The 18,542-nt window shown below is 44.0% G+C and overlaps 1 protein-coding gene across 1 annotated transcript in view; it reads left to right on the forward strand.

Moving 5' to 3' along the window:
* Nucleotides 1-4,830: 4,830 nt before the first annotated feature.
* The window catches only part of Slc22a14 (solute carrier family 22 member 14), a 32,653-nt gene continuing 18,941 nt past the window's right edge, over nt 4,831-18,542 (forward strand). The window contains 6 exon segments of the mRNA XM_017802551.1: nt 4,831-5,328; nt 6,128-6,136; nt 6,139-6,233; nt 6,428-6,582; nt 7,507-7,629; nt 7,632-7,671. Of these exon segments, the coding sequence (XP_017658040.1) occupies nt 4,831-5,328; nt 6,128-6,136; nt 6,139-6,233; nt 6,428-6,582; nt 7,507-7,629; nt 7,632-7,671 (920 nt within the window).

Consider the following 18,542-nt stretch of genomic DNA (forward strand, 5'->3'; position numbering starts at 1 on the left):
ATAGATAGGCAGACGGTACATATAGATATAAGGAAAGATGATAGATAGGTGATAGATGATAGATAGTAGATAGATTGATAGATGGTAGATAAATGATAGATAAACTAACAGATAAATTGTGTTATTGTGACCAAAATACCAGAAAGAAACAAGTTCAAGGAAGAAAGGTTGTTTATTTATAGCAGTTGGGGCGTGTAACTGCTCACGTGGTAGTGAACCAGGAAGCAGAGAGGATTAGAACTAGGGGCCAGGCTCCCTCCTTCAAAAGCAGACCGTAGTGACTTACTTCCACCAGCTAGGCCCCAACTCTTCGGCTCCACAGACCCCTGAAAGAGCACCACCATACTTTTAAACTTACGGTAATATGTTTTGAATTATTTTTCCAGTCACAATTATGGCAACCCACCTTTTCTGTTTCTTTTTTTTTCTTTCCTTGACTTTTTCTGAATTTAATTTTTCCCCTTTAGTTTTCATTTTTCACTCATTGAAATGACTGTTAATATGTATTATATAAATGTAATTTCAAAGTCTTAATCCTTACCCCTTGCTTCTGAATAACAGACATCCCTCAAAAATAGAAAGGCTAAAGGATAGTTTGATTCTGCCCTTCCCTCCTGAATTATATATTCTTGTAGCCCACCATGTTATCCTTTTTTAATATTTATTTTCATTTATCTGTATGTATGTGTATGTCTGTGGGGACATGTGCATGTGCATGTAGAGCCGGAGGAGGCCAGAAGGCAGTGTCAGATCCCCTGGAACTGGAGTTATGTGGTTGTTAGGCGCCATGTGGGTGCTGGAGACTGAATCCAGGTCCTCTGCAAAAGCAGCCAGTGCTCTTATCACTGAGCATTCTTCTCCAGTCCCACCATGTTATTTTTCCTGAACTTCATAGGGTGTCAATTTTCTAATTATACAACACGATATTTGATTTTTTTTACAAGTTTGTCATTTTGATCACTTGCTATTGAGTCTCAGGCTGCCTTCCCAAGATCGTTTGTGCACTCTATCAGCTCAAGTCTTGTTTTTGTATTCTCTTAGTTTCCAGCTATTTACACCCGTCTTTATGGTACCCTGGTTCTTGACATACCAAGTCTAGGCTGACTATAATTTTGTATCACCATTTTGAAGGTATCATCACCCTCTTCTGTTTCCCTGGAGACCACTCAGGCTCTCCATTCTCTTCTGTAACTGTGTTTCAGAATCTTCTCTTTGTTCTTGGGGTCCCCAGGCTTCACCATAGTCTATCTGGCTCTGAGTCCCTTTCATTTTGCTTGAGATAAGTTGGATTTCCAGGGTGTAATGATTTATGATTTGGGAATTTTATAAAATACATTGTTTTTATTTCTTTATTGCTTTTTTCATGTCTTCTTTAAAGCATATTTTTTATTAATTTTATTTATTATTTTTATTTTATGTGTGTGCGTGTATTGCCTGCGTGTAGGTAAGTGTACCTGTGTTGTGCAATGACCGTGGAGGTCAGAAGAGGCTGTTGGATCCCCTGAGACTGGAGTTACCGACAATTGTTAGCTGCCATGTGGGTGCTGGGACTCCAACCCAGGTCTTCTGCAAGAACAACCAGTGTTTTTAACGGTTGAGCCATGTCTCCAGCCCCTTTTCATGTCTTCTCAGAGCTTCTGTTTAGACCCATGTTGCCTTCCATCTACCAAGTCTTTTTACCCCTCTACATTTTACCTGTGTATTTCAGTTTACTAATTCTTTGTGTTGAACTTGTTTAAAATTTTAGTATTTTTTTCATGTTAGAAATTTTATTGCAGAATATTAAAAATATCAGTATGCATTTTAAAGTGTTTTAATTTATAACCTCTCTAATTTTATTTCTTTTTAAAAATAATTTTTATTGAATTTTTGTGAATTTCATATAATATATTTTGATCATATTTAGATCCACTCTTCTATCTGGACCCCTCTGGGTTTTATATACACTTTCATATGTGTTAAGGCCTTTTTGTCCTCAAATGTCCTTCGGTATGTGTTGATTCACTCGAGTCTGGTTAACCTGTCTAGTGACACAACCTTATGGTAAACCAGCTCTCCCTCTCCCTGTAATTATCAGTTGCCAATTATTTCTCAGCTAAGGTTTGGTGCTTCTTCCCCACTTCTCCACTTCTATGCTGGGATTTTGTCTGGCTTGAGCTTGCCTAGGTCTTGTGCATGCTATCACCATTGCTGTAAAGTTCATATGAATAACTTCCCAACTGCCTGGAACACTGTTTCCTCATGGCCATCAACCACCTCTGGTGCTTACAATCTTTCCTCCCACTTTTCTGCAGTGGTCCCTGGGCCTTGGGTGGCAGAACTTTGATTTAAGTTTCCTATTTAGGGATAAGTACTCTATAATCTCATATTCTCTGATTTTGGCCAGTTGTGGCTTTCTATGTAATCACTGTTGCATGATGAAGCTTTGTCGGTGAGAGTTGGGAGATGCATCAATACTCTTTCTTTCCCCTGTTCCACTATGTTCTCTGAGCCTTAGATGTAGAGGTTGTATTGTAGATGTGTCACTTAGGGCTGGGCACCTCATAAACACTTATTTTCTGTGTTTGACCAGCTGTGGAACTTTGTAATAGTCTCCACCTGTTGCAAAAAGAAGCTTCTTTGATGAGTGATGAGAGGGAGGTACTCTTGACTGTAGACATAAGGAAAATATTTAGAATACAGTAAGCAGTTACATTGGTCTAGGGAGGTGACAAAAGTAGGTTTTTCTTTAGAACCTATGACCTCTACAGCCATGTGTATTTGGCTATGTTTATAGTACCACACATGCGTTTCCTCCCATTGAGCAGGTCTTAAGTCCAATTAGACAGCTGTTGAGTGCCCTTAAGATAAAAATCCTACTACTGCACCAGTAGAGATAGTTTTCTGGGCTGGTCATTTTTGTGGTTCATAGACTTTACAGCTGGGTGGAATCACTGATTGGATTTCTTCCTCGGCAGCTTGCATGGTATCCTCTGATACTATGGGAGCTAGTCTTCAGGGAGGAGGCTTCCAGGTCAGTTCCAACTAGATTGCCTTTTAGTATTTTCATGTCAAGAAAAACATGCTACCCTTTCTCATGTTTAGAAGTTCACTGTCTTCACTCTGGAGGCGTCTGCTTTTCCCTGTAAATTCCTGTAATTGTGATTTTCATTCTCTGTGTGCCCTTCTTTTTCAGAGGGTTTGGAATACCTTGTACATACTAAGCAAATACTCTACCACTGAACTCTTGTTTTTTTTAAAATTTATTTTTATTTATATGTATGACTATTTTGCCTGCATGTATGTAAGTGCACCCATGTTGTGCATGCCAGAGGGTGTCAGATGCCCTGGAGTTATGGACAGTTGTGAGCTGCCATGTGTTTGGTGGAAACAACACAGTTCCTCTGGAAGAACAGTCAGTGTTCTTAACCACTAAGCCATCTCTCTAAGTCCCATAGCTCTTGGATTTTTGAAATCAGAGCTTGTTATGTAGTTCAGACTGTCCTCAAACTTGCGATCCTTCTGCCTTACCTCTGAAGTGCTGGATTACAGACATGTACAACCACACCCAGTCAACTTTTATTTCTTTGAAGAGTTCATGTGCTAGCTATTCTGCTCTATTTTATTTATTATTTTATTTATTCTATTTATTTTGTGGTCTTTTTGAGAAAGGGTCTCCCTATAGCCCCAGCTGTCCTAGAACTCACTACGTAGACCAGGCTGGCCTCGAACTCACAGAGATCTGCCTGCCTCTGCCTCCCAAGTGCTGGGATTAAAGGCATGTGCCACCACACCTGGCTTCTTTTTATTTTTTATTTTATTTTATTTATTTTATATTTTATGTATGAGTGTTTTGCCTGCATATACAATGCAGGGGCATTGATCCCCTGGAACGGGAGTCACAGGTTGTTGCTAGCCACTGTGTGGGTGCCAGGAACCTAACCCAGGTCCTCTGCAAGAGCATCAAGTGCTCTTAATCACTGAGCTATTTCTCCAGTACCTTCACCTGACAGTTCTTAAGAGACAGTCTGTTGACTACAGTTTCTCTGGTGGTTTCATAGTGGCTTGCCTTCTCTGAGTACAATCCCTTTGTTTGGTCTTGGTCTTTGAGAGTCTTACAGGCTCAGCCTGGAGAAAGTTTCCACAGAGAAGCCTTGCTGCTTCTCCTTGTGCCTGAAGGGTGCCCCAACCCGCAGCCTCCTTAGCCCCGCTGAGGGTTTTGGCTCAAAACACAGTATCACACTTAGTTTCTGCCTCTTACGGCTACCTCAAGGAAATATCCTTAATACCGTTTACAACCCTCCTTGCCCTCCCCTCTGATTCCCCGTTTTGACCATGTTGTTGTCCTTGGCCCCATTCTAGTGTTTCACATGCCAGCTTTGGCTTCCCAACTGCATAGCTAAGGCTTTGAGCCACTTGCCTTGGCCCCAGGCCTTTGCCACTCCGGATTCAGGTGTCTACCTTACTTTATTATTTATGTATTTACTTATTTAAAGGAAGAAGCCCTGAAGTCCTCTCCTGCCTTTTAAAATTCCAGTGGTGCCTCCATATGTATGATTAGTTTTTGCTATGGGAAGCTGCCAGAGGGTTCCTTATGTCCTCGTTCATGTTAGAACATTCTCTAAAACTTAAAAAGTATCCATTTCATTAAAAATCAGAAGTAGTTGAGCCAAGGAAGAATGAGTTATATGAACTAAGAGACTTTAGAAGGAAAGCAAGGTGTCATAGGTAGCAAGGGGTCATAGGTCTGCTCCAAGGCAGAGGGCACTTCCAGCCCATTGGCTCCTGCGGAGAGGTCTGATGTTTGGGAAATGGGGTTAGGAGACTAAGCTATATCCTTTCTCTGATCAGATGGAAGGAGAACAGAACAAGCCCCAGGATAACAGGAGCACACACCAGCATGAGATCTCCTTTCCTTCCCATTCCTGGTCCTTGAAGATATTGTTACGAAGACCGAAGGCTGTAGATATCAAGACGAATGACAGGTTAGCTAGTATCCTGGATGCAGTGGGGGAGTTTGGCACGTTCCAGTGGAGGCTGGTGGCCGTCACCTTCATTCCCAACATGCTGTCAGCCTTTTTCATGCTTGCTGATAATTTCATGTTCACAGACCAGAGGCCTTATTGCAACACCAGCTGGATTCTAGCTGTGGGCCCCAACCTCTCCGAGGCTGAGCAACTGAATCTGACCCTGCCCCAAGCACCCAATGGCAGTTTCCTGACATGTCTCATATATGTACCCATGCCATGGGATCTAGATTCTATCATCAATTTTGGCCTCAGTTATACAGACTCATGCAAACAGGGGTGGATCTATCCTGATTCTAAGAAGCAATCACTGATCAGTAAGGTAGGAATTTTCTTGCTGTTGTCTTCAGCTACCCCAGAGAGAGGCAGCAAATGGCCTGAGCAAACCCTGCAGAAGAGCAACAGGGAAGAAAATCAGGATTTATGCATCCCAACTCTGGCCCCTACCTGTCTAAGCCAGGGAATTAGAGTGCATTTGGTGTTAGAGACAAAGCCTTGATGTCAGGCTGGCTATCTGTCCAGAGAGTTGCTTCTTAGGTCGTGGCTCTGTCCTTTGGCCCACGGGGAACCCTTAGGCATAGGGCATTTGGAGAAGGGACAGGTAGCTGTGTGCTGGGTGGCTTGGCTCTGTTACTTCTGGATCTAGCACCTGGCAGCCTTGGAGCTAAGCCTGGATAGAGGTACCAGACAAATGGGGCAAGAAAGGAGATGGGTTGGAAGGCAGCTAAGCAGAACTCACAGAAGCTAGAGATGGTAAAAGAAGTAGCTCCCATCAGGCATTCCTCACAGGGCTTCCCCACCTGAGCTTCAGCCTGGGCCATTTCCAGCACAGATCTGTCCATGGGAAGCCCCAGGTTGGAACCCAGGACCAATATTTGTGCCTGGACTTGGTAACCTTCTCGCTCATCTCCCTTCCTGTCCCATGGCTCTGGTCCCTCTCCTCAGGCTTGCTACAGGGTCTACTAGGTGCTGGATAGGATACAGAGATAACAGAGCCAACAGCACCCTGCACACAGCTGCCTGTCTTTATCTCAGGTGCCCACGGAGCCAAGCTCAGTGTCTAGATCCCAACAGCTAGGCCTGGGTGGAAGCTGTGACCAATTCCTTTGTCGAATCCCCAGTTTGACCTGGTGTGTGTGGCAATGAATGAAACAAGGAAAACGTGCTGACTGTATTCATGGCGGGCATCCTGACAGGGTCTATCTTCTTTGGGTTTGTAAGTGACAAGTAAGTATCCTGGAGTTCCCACTGATCCCTGGGGCATTTTGCCTCTTCCTCAGGCATTCAAAATCTTAAGCTGGGGAAGACAAAGGTCAGAAGGCTGCAGGGCCCTGGGGTAGTTCAGAGCCTGGCCCTGGTATATAATTGTGGCCGGACAGGGAGATGTGACTCTTGGTGGTGCCTCCTCTTTACACCTGTAGGTTGGGCCACTATCCAGCCATCCTGATGTCACTGCTGGGGTTGCTCATCTTCGGCTTCGGAACAGCCTTCTTGAAAAGCTTCCAGCAGTATCTGTTCTTCTGCTTCATTGTCTCCCAGGTGGTGGTGGGCTATGCCATCAGCAGCATGTCTTTAGGTGACTGGGCCTCAAGGGTGAGGCATGATGGGAATAGGGACACAAGGCAAGAGGCAAAGTTGTCTCATGGAGCAAGAAGCAAGTTTTCCTGGAATAGACATGTTGGCACTAACCTATGGGAAACCATCAGGCCACAGACCAGGAAGGAAGGAGGAATAAGAGGTTCCTCTCCTGGCTGTGAGGGAATCAGAACAGAGTGCCCTCCACCCTCAGCCTCCTTGCTGGTCTCATATCCACACACTCCCCCTGCATTCTCCTGTACCCTGCACATGGCTTGCAGTCACTGAGCCTTTAAGAGTCAGGGGAACAATGAAGTATTAAATATGCTCTGGCTCATTCATCCTGACAACACTTTATTTCTTTAGCTGAAGGGAATATTTGAGCCTTATAGAAGCTAACCAACTTATTCAAGGAAGAAGAAGCTGGGGTTTTTATCCAGGCCTGTGTGACACTGACACCTCCAATGCACATATACGCATACCTATAATCCCTGATATTCTTGGGGCTCCCTGGCAACTCTTCTCATTGAGAACCTGCCAGAGCATAGCTAGAGGGAACTGGCTCTCCATAGCGGAGGCCAAAGCACTGATATACTCCAAGACAAAGGCCATGATTCCTTGTCTCAGCATGTATGCGGTGTGTGAAGTGTCTAGAACAGGCCTCCTCTGTGAGAGATTTTGGTCAGGTAGAAAGCAAAGAAGGAACAACTAGAGGGAGAAGGGCTAGAAGGCTGTGTGTAGGGGGAGCTCAGGTGTTCATCAAGGGCTAGGGGTGTATACCTCTAGGTGTACTGGGATCTGTCATGGAGCACTTTGATCTGAGAGGTGTTTAGTCCAACCTGAACTGTCCAGGGCAGGGTGGGGCGTGCCAACAGGCTAGGGACTGTGTGCTGACCATGGTTTTGTCCTCTTGGCCTCTGCGTAGTCATGGAGTGGCTGATGGGTGAGCACTAGGCCCACGCTGTCATTCTGGAGCACTGCTTCATTGCTTTGGGGATCATCATCCTGTCCAGGTCTGCCTACAGAATTTTCCACTGGAGGCTGCTGTTCCTGGTGGGATACCTATGTTTCCCCTCATCTCCAGTATCTGGTAAGCAAGGGAGTTCAGGGTGTGCACAGGGTGGGTCTCATAGGTGGAGATGGAGGGGTATGGAAATGGGTGGGAGATGCATGACCTGAGAAGGAGCCAAGGGCAATTGCCACCCTCAGAGGAGCCCCTCAAAGAGAAGTCAGAGGGGTTGTCAGAAGAGCAGGAGAAGTGGCAAAGGTCCAAGGACAGAGAAAGGTCAGGGGTGACAAGGTAAGACTGGGAAGTCTGAGCTGGCCTTGGTCACCTTCCCTGGAGAGCCAGAGACATGACACATGAGCAGAAGTTGAAGGAGCAATGATTCTTCAGGGGAACAGGGAAAGGGGTTTTCATGGGCAGCTGAGGCAGGTCCAGGCTGGGTATTTGGTGTTTTTAATTGTGCGGAGTCACAGACAGGAACCTGAGAAATGGGAGCTATGCAGGTACAAATGACGGAGCATAGTTAGGGGGAGCAGGGATGCGATGACCCTAAGGAGAGAGACCAAAGTTGAGAGGGAGGAAGTGAAGGAAACATGTCTACCTGCTCATATTCTTGTCTTTATCATCCTAATGGATGGGTGTGAGGAGAGAGAACTGAGGCTTCCAAGGGCAAAAACACCCATGTGTAGGAAATATGGAGAAAAGTTGGGGACCCTGGCTTTTTAACTCATCTGTCTGGCTTTCAGACTCTGACTTTAACCTCCGCACCTTACATAGAGTGATTCATAAGTGATGTTACTAGTTACAATAGAAGACATGTGTGGTTTGGGGACCTTGCTAAGTCTTCAGAAGTTAGGGATCAACTTTGATAGTCCTCAAGATACCCAATGAGTATGGGTCCCAGCTGATGCCTGGTGACATGTCTGTGTCATGTAAATAGGAAACAGAGGTTTAAGGACAAGATTGACCTTAACATGTTTTTTTTGAAAATGTTATTAATGTAGGGCCGAGGATGACCCAGCAGTTAAAGTCCTGCTGTGTGAGGACCTGGTTTTGATCCCTGCATATATGTTCAAGCCAGGTGTGGTGGTGGACACTTGTAATCCCAGTGCTGGGGTGACAGGAGGATATCTCGGGCTCACTTACCAGCCAACCTAGCCTAACTGGTGAGCCCCAGGTCTGAGAGAGAGAGAGAGAGAGAGAGAGAGAGAGAGAGAGAGAGAGAGAGAGAGAGAGAGAGTGGGGTGTGGGGAGGGGGGGGGAGCAGCCAACCTAGCCTAACTGGTGAGCCCCAGGTCTGAGAGAGAGAGAGAGAGAGAGAGAGAGAGAGAGAGAGAGAGAGAGAGATTGATTCTGTCTCAAAAATCAAGATGGAAGGCTCCTGAAGAACGACACCTGGGCTGACATCTGGCTTTCACATGTATGCACACACACATGCACAGACACTCCCACACATACAGCCTGCACACACATGAATATGTATATACACATATACATACCACACAAATGTTAATAGGTGCATATGATTAAAAACAAAATAATATCTGAAGGTTTGTGGTAAAAATAAGTCCTCAGTGTCCTCTTTCTCAGTCTCTGGTTACTTTCCCAGAATCCATCATTCTGAGCTCTTTTAGCTCTTTCTTCTGGCAGATGACTTTGTAAATTTACGTACTCAGAGAAGACATCTTGTTCAGTGACATGAACTCACTGGGGTATGTTATTCTTCATCTAGTGTCTTCAGACATGTCCTATCAGTAGCCTTCCCCTGAAACTTGACAATATGCTGGGAGATTATCTTTCCATTCACTCTTAGCTGTAAAAATTAGTCTCATTTTGCTAACTAAGAATAAGAACTGAGGATGTAGCTCAGTGGTAGAGTACTTGCCTAGCATATGCTGGATCTCTGGGTTCCATCCCCAGCCCTGAAAAAGGAAAACAACAACAGTACCTGGACCTTACCCCCCACTTTCTGCAGTAGTAGCTGGAGCATACCTCTAGTTTCTGCATCAGTAGTGGGACCTCACCCCCAGTTTCTGTGTGAGTTGTTGGAACTTGTCACCAGTTTCTTCATCAGCAGACCTAGGTGGAGTCTAAGAATCTACTGACCACACTATAGCATCGCTGTTAGGTAGCTGTTCCCAAAGGATCTCAAAGCCAGGTCATGTTGGAGTCTAGCTGTTATACTCTCCAGTGAGGTTGGGGGCTGGGATTCTTGTCATCGTTTGAAGAACTTTCTCTCAGGGTCTGTCTTTAGACTGCACCCCTGCTGTCATTGTACTTAACTTCCTTAGCCCTCCCTATGTTCTCAGGGGAATGGAGCTGTCCTCTCTGTGAGAACTGGTGTCTACCGTCTTCTGGGACTAGGACAGTCTTCTGTATCTGCTAAAGTGCTACATTGTGTTTTACTGTAAAGGGCTATTGTACTACAGTGTGCCCTGAGGGATTTATCTTGGTTATGTTGAGATGGGAAAACCCACCCACTGTGGGTGACACCATTCCCTGGGCTGGGATCCTGGATTGTATAAAAAAAGGAGAAAACCAGCACAAGCATTCATTACTCCCTGCTTCTTGACTATAGATCTGATGTGATCAGTGGCCTCAAGATCCTGCCACCTTGACTTCCTTACCATGATGGACTTTACCCTCGAGCTGTGAGCCAAAATAAACCTTTGCTTTTTAAGCTGCTTTTGTCAAGGAATTTTATCATAATAACAAGAAAAGTAACTAATAGAGTTGCCTTTTGGGGGAGGATGCCTTTTGGGACAGTATCTCACTTTGTAGTCTAGGCTGGCCTAGAATCCTTGCCTCTGTCTTTCAAATCCTGGGATTACAGGTGGGTTCTACTGTAAACAACTGCCTATTGTCTTCATCTGTTCTGGCTACTGTAACAAAATACCCTGGACTGAGTAATTTATGAACAGAAACTTATTGTTCACAATTCTGGAGTCTGGCCCAAGATTAAGGCCCCTATAGATTTGATAAGAGCCTGTCTCTCATAGATGATGCATTCTATACTTGTTCACAGAAAGGGACAAATATCCTTTAAGACTCTTTATAAGGTGACCAATCCCATCCATGAGGGCTCAGAACTCACGACCTTATTACCTCCTAAAGTCTCCACCTCTTAATGTTATTGCACTGGAGAGAGATTTTATTTCACTTATGAATGTGACTTTTCCTGGGGAGACATGAATTAATGTCTATTCACTTCAGACAGGGCACCAAGATAGAGAAAAGAAATGATTCCATCCAAGTGTAGCTTGAGGAATCAGTGAGTTGGTTGGGGTGACTTACAGAAGCATAGGTGTCCTGAAGGTCACTGGGTCACCAAAATATTCACCCCAGCCACAGTGATGATTCTGAAAGCTGTCCTTGCAGCTCCCTGTATAAGACTTTGGTAGCTTAGATGGCTAGAGCAAGCTCCCCAGCAATTGTTTATTACTTTTATAACTGTGGGGAGGGGCCTGGGAATCTTGTAACTTTCTGAGCTTCCTGAACCTTGTAAGTTTTGTTTACTTTCTGAGTCTTTTTTTTTTTTTTTTTGGTCTTTTTGAGACAAGGTCTCCCTGTAGCCCCAGTTGTCCTGGAACTCACTATGTAGACCAGGCTTGCCTTGAATTCACAGAGATCTGCCTGCCTCTGCCTCCAGAGTGCTGGGATTAAAGGAGTGTGCCACCACACCCAGCTCTGAGTCTTATAAACCCTTCTCCTTCCAGGATGGACTGCTCAATCTGGAGGAAATAGCTTCTCATTAGGGAGAGTGTATTAATTACTCTTCTTGTTGCTGTGACAAAATATAAGACAAAAAGCCAAGCATGCTGACTGACACGTCTTTTATTCCAGCACTCAGGAGGCAGAGACAGGTGGATCTCTGTGAGAGGCCAGTGTGGTCTACATAATGAATTCCAGGCCAGCCAGGGATATACAGTGAGACAAACGACAAACAAACAAATGAAAAAAAAAAAACGATGAAAGCGACTTAGGGAAGTAAGGTTTAGTTTTGGCTCATGGTTGGAGGGTGTAATTCATCAGGGCAGGAAAGCCATGTCAGCAGGGGCTGAGCCAGCTGATCATATTACATCCACACTCAGGAAGCAAAGCCAGGGGAGAAGGGAGTGGAGGGGACAGAAGGGAGGAGAAACTAGTCTTCGGCTCAAGTTTCTATTTTTTATTCAGCCCAGAACATGTCGGGTGGGTTTTCCCAACTGCTTAATTAACCTAGGATAGAAACTCCCTTCTGGACATGCCCAGAGTTTTGTCTCCTAGATGATTCTAGATCTTGTCAAGTTGACAATTTTAAAAATTCATGTTTTTTAGTGGGCACGTGGTTAATCCTTGGTCTTTTAGAAGAAGTCCCAGTTTGATGATTTTCTTTAGGAGAGTTCCACAACCTCAGAGTGGAAAAGGATTATTGTTTTCTGGAACATAGGGAGATGATGGGAACAGAGAAAACAGAGGGGCTGAAGTTGTCTCCAATGTCCTGAGTGAATGTCAGTAGCCACCTGCCAGAGTCTAGAGCAATGGTAAAGGAAATTGGCATTTTGTAGAGAATGTCTTAGCCAGGAACCCAGGTTATACCAGTTCTGGCTCTGACCTTGGTCAGTTCTTGTTCCCTGAGACTGAAATAAAATGGGATTGTCATACTAGGTCTAGAGCAGGGCAAAGAGTAAACACAAAGTTAACAAGGGCTCTATGCACAATACCCAGTGTTTCCAGTGGTAAAGGCTAGAGAGATCTCATACATAGAGACAGAAGATTGAGACCCGTGCCTAGTGTTTTCAGCTTCTTGTCATCATCAAAGAGTTCAGAGAGGAGACAAAGTAAAGAATTAGGAGGAAGTTTATTTTAGGGCAGAAGTACACACTCAAGAGGGAGTACAGTCTTCTCAAGGAAGAGATGCACCAACCCATGATTCTGGGTGGAGTCTCATGGGCAAGCTTTCATGATGCAAGGATTACTTATGAGTTAAGGGTATAGGGCAAGGAATTCCAGGAATGGGCTAGGAGTTTTCTCATAATAGGGTTTACATCCTTTTTCATTCTTATATGGGTATGTCGGATGTGCTATGAGGTCAGATGCATGATGGGAATAGCTGGTTTTGCAAGGCGAATGATACAGTGAGGTAATTATAATGAAGCAAAGGACACTCAGTGGCTATTCATGTTGGTCCCAGCTGATTTGGTCACACGACATCTTACTTCCATGTAGTTCTGATGTTGCCTCAGTCTGTAACTCACCAAGCAGCTTGCTGCTTGCTTTTCCTGTCTGTTGAGCCTACCTTCTGACACTTAGGTGCTTTAACCAGTAGTCTAGAGTCTGATAGCATGCCAACATTAGGAAAAACTGAGAGGGGAAGTTATTCTGAGGTCAAAGACAATGTGGAAGAGGAGAAAATGTGTCAGATTGAAAACATCACTCATCCCTCTATTCACTCAGGCACACTGATGTGCCCTGGGGTAAGACCCAGTCCACCCCTGCCCCCCACATACACACTCTGTGATGTGGAGCAGACAGAAAGAGAACAGGAGGAACGTCATGCATGAGGATTAGGAAGAGTCTTGTAGCATGACTTTTCTGGAGTGATGTAAAAGAAACATCTATTCACCCCAAATAGGAAAAGAGATGACAGACCAAAGAAAGATTCACCAAGCCCACCTTGATGAATAAATCAGTTTTAGTTAATCTTTCGTTTCTGATATACTTTAGCATCTTTAAGATTCCAAGATATAGCGCTGAGGCAGGAAGGAGTAGTGGTTGATATCTCGGGGGAGGATTAAGGAATAGTCTTGTGACCCTCCCTCCCCTTTCCAAAAGGGAATGTTAACAGCCCCATTATGATAGACCTAGTTATCTGCTATATAGTTCTGTTGATTTCATTGCCATGGCTGTATGCTAAGGTCTGCTGTAGATCACCACAAGCACTCTACTTCATGATGGTGATGGTCACGTCAACCTCAGAGAAAATGGCCACACACCCCTTTCCTGCCTTGTACATTCTTCTGCAGTGTTGCCTGAGCTTAGAGAGGCTGTTGTATGTGTATTTGCATTTACTTAGGACTGAGCATTGGGCCACTTTTACCACAGTAACAGTACAGGCTACAACAACAGGCATTTATTCCCAGCAGTTTAACTGGTTACAAGTAGCCACGGTTTAATGTAGAAAGAATTTTTCTTTCAACTATGGCCTCCAGCAGTAGTAAGCTACAGATATTGAGAAATGCCTAGAGAGAAATTTAACAGGCACATTTGTATTGGTTTAACAAAACAATACCAGTAGCTTCCTCAACTGGGACCACAAGTTTTTGTCCTGACTTACTGTATCAAACATAACTTCCTTCCTATGGCGTGGACATTAAATTGAATCAGAAAGTAGTTAATTGCACCCATAACAGTTGTGCCACCATTAAACCAATGGCTGTGCTGATAAGTAGGTCCATAACTAAACAAGACTTTTGGTGATGTCAATTCTCTCCCCAAATCCTGTATAGCGCCTTCCAAAACTGTGATCACTAGACAGTAGGTTGAAAACTTCTAGCTCAGACTCTATTTCTGCACCAAGAGCATGAGGTAACTTCAACATCAGGGACTTACCATTCTGTTTTGGCATGCATGGTGTATGGGGCTTCAGAGCCTTCATGACCAAAAACTTATAGGATGGTAGCCCATCCTAGCACTGGGATTTTTATACAGTAATCATATGGTCTCTGGGAGTGTCTTTTCCCACTCATGCAGGGTGTCTTCTACATTTAACTCTACCTGCTGCTTTTGTGGCCCGTTCTTTATTTTAATCAACCACCCTCTGTAGGGTTGTAAGGTGAGTAGAAATCTTAATGAACCTGCGTGTGTTTATTCTATTCTGAGCATCAGTGTTTGTGAAATGAATACTCCTGTCACCATCAGTTTTCTGATAACATCTCTATAGAATTCTGACTTGGCTAAGACCCATTACTTGTTTCATAGGAATGCTAATAAAAGGCCTGTGCCAGTGTCCACACAGGTGAAGGCATATTTGTACCCCTTCACTAACAGGCATAGTACTATTAGTCTACTAATAAGTATGTCTACTAATAAGATTGGGGCTTGCTGCCCATTTCCCCAATACTAATTAGATTTTTGTCTGCTTGAGTTTACATGGGTCTTGTGCCTGCTGACACCATTGCTGTAGATTCATCTAAGAAAGGTCCCAGGAGTCTGTAAGACTCTTTCCTTATGGTCATGCACCATTTCTCCTGGCTCTTACAACCTTTCTGCTCCCTCTTCTGCGATTGTCCCTGAGCCTTGGGTGGGTGGAGCTTATTATAAGGGTCCTGTCCAAGGACCCATACTCTGCAGACTCTTATTTTCTACATTTTGGCAGTTTGTGGTCTTTTATGTTCATTGTCCTCTGTCGCACGAGGGAGCGACCTTGATGAGACCTGAGAGATGCATTGATGAGACCTGAGAGATGCATTAGTACTCTCTCTACCCTTTGTTCCACTATGCTTCATGAGCCTTAGATGTAGAGGTTCCATTGTAGATGTGTCATTTAGGGTTGGGCATTTCACAGATACTTATTCTCTGTGTGAGACCTGTTGTGGAACTCTGAAATAGTCTCTGTCTTTTGCAAAACATGCTTCTTTGATGAGTAGTGACTGGTATACTTCTCTATAAATATAAAGATCCATATTTGGCATATAGTAAGAAATTACATTTGTCTGGTAATGACAGAGCCTTAGAGTTTTCTTTAAGATCTATGACTTTTCCAGCCATGCATACTTGGCTATGTTTATGGTACTACACATGAGTTGCCTCCCACTGAGTGGGTTTTAGGTCCAATTAGGTAGCTGTTGATTACCCCCCAGATAAAAGTGCCACTACTGCCCCAATGTAGTTTGCTGTGCCAGTCATTGTTCTGGTTATTAGGCCTTAAAGCTGGGGTTGGACCATCAAGTGATGTTCTTCCTTAGCAACTTGCATAGTGTCTTCCAAAACATGAGAGCTACCCTTCAGGCAGGTGGCTTCCAGATCATTTCTAGTTCCATTGCTCTAAGCCCTGTGTCTAAAGTATGTCTTATCTTCAGTAATAGGGTCTCACCTTCAAGTTTTGGGAGGCAATCAAGAGCTGTGGAAGTAGCCTATATAATTTTGGGAGTCTCTTGGACTACCCTGGCCAACAACTTGAAGGGAGATTTCTCCTGTCTAGCACTGTTTCTTGCTATTAGCCTTTGGCCATACACATGGATCTATGCAGAGATATTGGATGTGTAATTTTTCAGTAAGCTTTTGAACTAATACATCTCCCTATGGTTTTTCACACCAACTAAGCATTATTTATTTCTCCTATCTCCCTGTTTAACCCTCTCTCCTCCCTCCCTAGTTAAAGTACCCCCATTTTCCCCTTGATAATACCTGTTTCCTGTGGTTCCCCTCTGTTGAGCTCCTTCTTCCTCTTTACCCCGATGATTCCTTGTATAACCTTCCTTTTTGCTTCCCATTTAAATACGCCCGTTTTACCCTTTTCTCCCCTTGGTAACATCTGTTTCCTACTGGTCTTCTCTCTCAGGCTCTTTTTTTTCCTTTACCTCTCTGCTTTCCTTCCATTTTTCTGGCTCCTGTAGTTACATCAGGATATACACTCACATATGAGGATTTGGTCCTAAGATCCACAAATGAAGGAGAACACATGTCATTTGTTTTTCTGAGTCTGTCTTAGAAATAACAGTTTCCAAGTATAACAGTTTCTAGTTCCATCCATTTACCTGCAAATTTCATGACTTTGGCTTTCTTTACCACTGAGTAAAACTCCATTGTGTAAATGTACCACATTTTCATTACCCACTTGTCAGTTTAAGGACATTTAGGTTGTTTCCATTTCTTAGCTATTGTGAAAAGAGTAGCAACAAACCTGGATGTACAAATATCTTTACAGTAGGATGAGTCCTTTGGATATATGCCAAGGAGTGGTATAACCAGATCATATGAAAGGTTCACTTTTATTTTTTTTAAAAATATTTTATTTATTATTTTTATTTTATATGTATGAGTGTTATGCCTGCCTGTAGGTAAGTGTACCTGTGTCACGCAATGCCTCTGGAGGACAGAAGAGGCTGTTGGATCCTCTGGAACTGGAGTTATGGACAGTTGTTAGCTGCCATGTGGGTGCTGGAATTTGAACACAGGTCTTCTGCAAGAACAGTCAATGTTCTTAACTGCTGAGCCATCTCTCAAGCCCTATTTTTTATTTTTTAAAAATGTTTTATTTATTTTTTTTATTTTTATGTGTATATTACCTGCATGTGTGTAAGTGCACTTGTGTCATACAATGCCTGTGGAGGTCAGAAGAGGGCATCAGATCTCCTGAGCTGGAGTTACTGGCTGTTGTTAGCTATCATGTGGGTACTAGGAATTGAACCCAGATCCTCTGCAAGAGCAGTCAGTGCTCTTAGATGCTGAGCCATCTCTCTAGCCCTCATTTTTATTTTTTAAAAGAGTTCTCCACACTGCTTTCCATAGTGGTTGCACAAGTTTGCAATCTCCCCAGCAGTGAATGAGCATTCCCCTTTCCCCACATCCTCTCCAACATTTGATATTATTTATCTCTTGATCTTAGCCAGTCTGACTGGCATAAGATGAAATCTTAAAGAGGCTTTAATTTGCATTTTCCTAATTACTAAGGATGTTGAACACTTTTTAAAGGTGTTTCTTAGACATCTTTATTTCTTCTTTTGAGAGCTCTCTGTTCAGATTCATAGCCCATCTTTTAATTGGTCATTTGTTTTCTTGGTTCTTTGTTTTTTTAGTTATTTCTTTCTGGATATTAAACCTCTGTCAGATGTGTCACTGGTGAAGATTTTCTCCCACTCTGTGGGTTTTCTCTTTACTTCCTTGGTTGTTTCTTTTGCTGTTCAGAGCTTTTCTTTTACGTAGCTCAGTCTAACTGTGAATTTGCAAGAGTCTTCCTGTCTCAGCCTCCCAAGTGCTGGGATTATAAACGTGCACCACCCCGCCCGGCTTTCATCTTCACTTCTGTCAGGTCCCTGTTATTCAGGTGACAATTGTTCCATAACACTAATTGCTATAAAAGAAACAGCTGTTTGCCCCAAATAGTGAAAGAGCCAACAGACCAAGAAAGATTCATCAAGTCCAGTTTGACAAATACATGAGTTTATTAGGGTTACTCACAGGCACGTGCGCAACTCATAAGCAGGTGCAGTGCCAAATGCCCCACCCCTTAGTCCATTTTTCTAACTTATATACTTCAGCATATATATATGTATATATATAAGATTCCAATATTATATGGCTAAGGCAGGAGGGAGCAGTGGTTGGACTCTCAGGGAGAGAGTTAGAGGAGGGTCTTATTGTTGCGGTTCTCCTCAGGCCAGCTGTGAGGACCCTAACCTGGATCAGGTCCCCTGCCAATTAGGGGGTAAGAGGCACGGAGTCACAACACACAGACCCCGGGAGTCGGATAGAAGCAAGCACTAGGCGAGGTGCTGCAGGCTTGTTTAATGCAGGAGGGGGCACACCTTATATCTCTCTTTTCTCCACCCCCAAGTCCCTTTAGTCAGCGTATCGTTTTCTGATTGGTCTGTGCCACACATTCTGTCAGCAGTTGCTGGACTCGCAAGCAGGGTACGGAGGTGTGGGCTCCTTTTGGTGGGCTATTTGTGGACCAAGAAGTGAAGTGAATTCTCACCGAATCCCAGGGCTCTTGGTCCATGCTATCTTTGGAGGCCTCCTGCTACATTTCCTCTATGCAGCTCCGCCTCAGGATGACCCCAGGATCAAGGACTGTGCCTGTCTTAAGTTGTCCTATTCGGGCATGAACCTTACCCATCATTGGAGTGTGGGCATACATGTCCATGTCCTGGCTTAGGTTGATTCAGCCCAACAAGATCTTACCCATCATTGACTACCAGCCCTCCAAGGGGTATTGTCCCAGGGGATCAGTCGAGGCAGGGAATTTTCTGTAG

The sequence above is a fragment of the Nannospalax galili genome, unplaced genomic scaffold (genome assembly GCF_000622305.1).
Source record: "Nannospalax galili isolate Female #2095 unplaced genomic scaffold, S.galili_v1.0 scaffold1905, whole genome shotgun sequence".
Taxonomy (NCBI): Eukaryota; Metazoa; Chordata; class Mammalia; order Rodentia; family Spalacidae; genus Nannospalax; species Nannospalax galili.